Genomic DNA, 4,900 nt, shown 5'->3' on the forward strand with positions numbered 1-4,900 from the left:
TTTAAGGTTCTGGGTCAAGTACTAAAAGCTGTGGTAATAAAAGCTTAATTCTTATTACACTGAAAGGCAATTGTCATCACTTATATTTTTAACCATGAATAACCTGACTTGTACGGCAAAAAACTATGTAGTTCAATGTCAGTTTTTTTGTTTGTTTAACCCACTCAAATTCACAAGAACATTTTTAGCTTTGGCTTTTTCAAATCTGGATAAAGAAAAGCACTATCAAGAATAGGTTATAAAATTATTTTACTTAGATCAAACAGGACCATAAAGCTAAAGACAAATTATATTTGCAAATAAAGCAATTCAGACTAACTATAATTTAGTGTTCTGAAATTTTAACATTGTCGAGGGCGGATACTCCAGGGGCCCGGAGATCCGGCAACAGCAGAGCTTTGCAAAGTGGCACCTGGCGGTTTGCCAGAAGGTGTGTCTAGAGTGACTGATCGTAAACAGGAAGTACTACCTATTGGCTGTTGAACTATTGCTATGCTGTGGGTACTTGGTAACAAGCTTAAGATTGATGGATGCATATCGCTGTCTATGCTGATTGGCTTATCTCCCCTATATAAGCGATGGCCATATTAAAATAAAAGGCTTTTTTGAAACCCAACCGGAGGGAGGGTCATTATTATCACTGCTGGATGGCGATAAATGGTGGTCCGTACGGGGAGCCCCCTTTCTCCGTTTCTAACAGTGCACTGAGGTAAGTGACGAATTTATTTAGAAGAAAATTCTGGCCAGAGAAGTTTTAGGAAAGTTCACTGATTATAGTGACGATTGCAATGTAAGCTCACTGGTGTTAGTGACAATCTTGAGAAAGCTCACTGTTTTAGTGATGATAGCAGACTAGTCTTTTCTTTGCTTCTTGACTATTTATTTCTGATATACTATGGGTTCAGAGGTCTCAAGAATACGTATGGAAGGGCTTCTGCAGGAGTTGCTAAAAGCAAATGGAACTCCTTTGAAAATGAAAACTGCTCGGGCGTTCTTGCACACCGTAGAAGGAGTCAGCCCTTGGTTCCTAGATGAAGGATTATTAAACATTCCACAATGGGAACATTTAGGGGAGGATCTTAGGAAGGTTGATAAAAAGAAACCCCTTCTATCTGGCACACTCACTATATGGGCTCTCATATGATCCTGTTTGCTTAGCCCCAAACCCCCCGAGATTATAAAAGAAAGCCTACAAGCAGGGGAACAGGTCTTGGAGGAAGTAAAAGAGGAACAATCAAAGGCCTCAACTATAGGGGCCTCTTCAGAAGAGGAAGAAGAGCTTTCAGGGGATGAATTAGCAAAAAAATTAAGCAATTTATCTTGTGCACCGTTGCGGCCTTCAGCTCCCTCACCTTATAATCCTGAAATAAATTGTAGCTGCCCAGGAGCCTGCTCACACGATAGACATGATGTCACTGATTGGAATTCAATAGGACAACAATTAGGCTTAGCCCTACCAGTCTTTCAAGACTGGCACCTTTATGGAAGATGGGAAAATTAATACATTTTTGTTTCCCACTACCTCTGCTCAACATGTGGAATTATTAGCAGTCACTGAGGTCTTCAAGGCATTCTCCTTTTGCCCCTTCAATTTATTTTCTGATAGTAAATATGTAGTATATGCACTATCTCTGTTAGAAACAGCAGGAACTATATCTACTAGTTCTTCTGTACATACCTACTTAAGAGCATTACAAGTTCTTATTTGGAACAGAAAGCATCCTTTTTTTATAGGGCATTTAAAAGCACATTCTAACTTACCTGGGCCCCTCTCATTGGGAAATGCCCTGGTCGATTCTGCTACTAAAGATCCACATATATTTAAGTCTATAGAAGCAGCAAAAACCTTTCATGAGAAATTCCATGTGAACGTTTCTACCTTAAAATTAAAATTCAAACTTACTAAAGCTGTAGCTCACAATATAGTTAAATCCTGTGAACGCTGTGTCTCCTTACTCCCTCAACCTTCTTTGGGAGTCAATCCAAAGGGGTTACTCCCTAATCACATATGGGAAATGGACGTAACACATATGCCCAAATTTGGACTCTTAAAATACGCTCATGTTTCCATTGACACTTTCTCTGGATTTATTACGGCCTCCTTACATTCTGGAGAAAAAACTAAAGATGTTATTACACATTGTTTGCATTCGTTCTGTGTTCTAGGGATACCAAAACAATTAAAAACAGACAATGGCCCTGGATATACCTCTACTACATTTAAACAATTTTGTGCTACATTTGGAATCACTCATGTCACTAGAATCCCCTACAATCCCCAGGGTCAAAGCATAGTGGAACGTGCCCACCTAACTATTAAAAATACCTTATTTAAACAAAAAGGGGGAATAGGAGATACATTCCTATCCCCAAGAGACAAACTATCCACTATCCTCTACATTTTAAATTTCTTGAATGTGGATAAAAACCAGCGTACTGCCCCCAAAAGACATTGGTGCACACTAGGCAATTCTCAACCTAAGGTTCTTTGGAGGGACCTTCTGTTGGGTCAATGGAAGGGCCCAGACCGAGTGCTAATCTGGAGCCGAGGCTCTGTTTGTGTCTTTCCAGAGAACGCTCCATCCCCTATTTGGGTCCCTGAACGGCTAGTCAAGCCAGTCTTACACTCGGCACCAAAAGAGGCGGAAGCCCAAAAGGACGACAGCCATGGTGACGATAATCCGGATGATGATGATCTACGCACTCCTGACCATGACATCAGGACAGACCCTTTGGGCCATTGTTAAAGCCTGGCCCTATCCACTCCCTTTAACGTCTTCCTCTGCTACTTATCCCACACTCTTAACTACTAATTTATTATGTAACTCCTCTTAAAAGCACAACTTCTCCCAAACATTTGAAACGAGTGTTGAAGTGCAAACTTGTTCTAAAAATATCACGTTTTTGCCTACTCCTGTTTGTATTCGCCCCCTTTTATGTTTCTTGTCAGTAACAGTACAACCATTTCTAATAAGTTGAACTGTACATTGAACACTTGCTTCCTTACACAATGTTGGAATGCTACAGGCTTTTCACTTACTATGATAATGCGTATTCCAATGTTTTTGCCTATGCCTGTCTCTGTCCCAGAGGAAGACCTTCCAGTTTTGCTGAGACATAAAAGAGACTTTGGTATAACCACTGCCATGGTGACAGCTGTTGCCGCCTCCGCCGCTGCCGCCGCTGCCGCTGCTACTGCACTTGCCATTGCTATTCCTACAGCCAAGGAGATTAATCAACTGTCTACGAATACCGCAGAAGCTCTACAAACCCAGAATGAAATTAATGATCATCTCGCTGCAGGTATTCTTTTTGCTAATCAGTGGATTGACTTGCTACAAGAACAAATGGACATTGTAATACAACTACTGACTGTAGGATGCCTTCACGCAGATACTGGACTCTGCATTACTCCAGTTGCATATGATAACCTCACTCGAGCAGCTAATTATTCGAGGGAACTATCCAAGATGCTTACAGGCAACTGGAGTGCCAGATTTGAGAATCTGACAATACAGCTTCGTGCTAATATTGTTAACGTTAATGCCAGTAAGGTAGAAGTAGCTTCAGTATCTCAATTAGTTGCCTTTATGAAAATTGTTGTAGGATGGGGGAAGCAATGGTTTGGGTTCATATCCATGGGTGGATTGCTGATATTCGCTGTGGTGTGTTGCTTATGGTGCATTTGCCCCATGATGAGGATTCGTAAAAGAGACACCATTGCCATCAAACAAGCTCTGTTATCCATGGAGTCCGGACAGTCGCCCCAGGTATGGCTCAGTATGCTGGATCGGTAGTCAAAGACGGGTAAGATTGTAGGTGGAATATACCAACCTAAGACAGGACATGATCCTATAAGCATCCAATGACAGGTAAGGATATTCTTGGCCTTGCGACAACCTAAGACAGGCACTACCCCTGCTGAGTCTTTCCTTCTACCATAAAACAAAAAGGGGGAACTGGCAAGAGCAGATGCTCCAGGGGCCCGGAGATCCATCAACAGCAGAGCTTTGCAAAATGGCACCTGGCGATTTGCCAGAAGGTGTGTCTAGAGTGACTGATCGTAAACAGGAAGTACTACCTATTGGCTGTTGAACTATTGCTATGCTGTGGGTACTTGGTAACAAGCTTAAGATTGGTGGATGCATATCGCTGTCTATGATGATTGGCTTAGCTCCCCTATATAAGCGATGGCCATATTAAAATAAAGGGCTTTTTTGAAACCCAACTGGACGGAGGGTCGTTATTATCGCTGCTGGACGGCGATATAACATGTTTTCATTGAACTAATGTAGGATTTCTTTTTTATTATTAGGTTTGTTTTGATTTGGTTTGGTGTTGTGGATGTTCCTAGTTCTCTTAGGTGCCAGTCTTATAAGTTGGATGCTTACACTGTTGGTGGGAATGCAAACTGGTGCAGCCACTTTGGAAAACAGTATAGTTTCCTCAGAAAGTTAAATATAGCAGTACCCTATGATCCAGCAAATGCAGTACTAGGTGTCTATCCAAAGGTTACAAAAATAGTGATTTGAAGGGTCACAAGCACACCAATGTTTATAACAACAATGTCCATAATCGCCAAAATATGGAAAGAGCCCAGATGTCAATCAACAAATGAATGGATAAAGTAGATGTTGTATATACACATAATGGAATACTACTCAAACATCAAAAAGAATGAAATATTTTCCAATGGAAAAAAGACAGTCTCTTCAACAAATGGTGTTGGGAAAATTGGACAGCCACATGCAGAAAAATGAAACTGGACCATTTCCTTACAAAACACACAAAAATATACTAAAAATGGATGAAGGACCTCAATGTGAGAAAGGAATCCATCCAAATCCTTGAAGAGAACACAGGCAGCAACCTTTTCGACCTCAGCCTCACCAGCTTCTTC

The 4,900-nt window shown here is 41.1% G+C and overlaps 1 protein-coding gene across 2 annotated transcripts; it reads left to right on the top strand.

Annotated features, from left to right (window-relative positions):
* The first annotated feature begins 427 nt into the window (after positions 1–427).
* Positions 428–4,577, top strand: LOC123388080. Of its 2 annotated transcripts, none has more exons than XM_045067083.1 (2): positions 428–709; positions 2,572–4,577. In XM_045067083.1, exon 2 carries the CDS (start codon positions 2,937–2,939, stop codon positions 3,795–3,797), a length of 861 nt encoding a protein of 286 aa, XP_044923018.1. In that variant the 5' UTR covers positions 428–709; positions 2,572–2,936; the 3' UTR covers positions 3,798–4,577. The 2 variants fall into 2 exon arrangements, with proteins under 2 accessions (XP_044923018.1, XP_044923019.1); XM_045067084.1 differs by having other exon boundaries at positions 3,091–4,577.
* Positions 4,578–4,900: the final 323 nt, after the last annotated feature.

This window comes from Mustela putorius, unplaced genomic scaffold (genome assembly GCF_011764305.1).
Source record: "Mustela putorius furo isolate JIRA1106 unplaced genomic scaffold, ASM1176430v1.1 tig00003871_pilon_pilon_pilon, whole genome shotgun sequence".
NCBI lineage: Eukaryota > Metazoa > Chordata > Mammalia > Carnivora > Mustelidae > Mustela > Mustela putorius.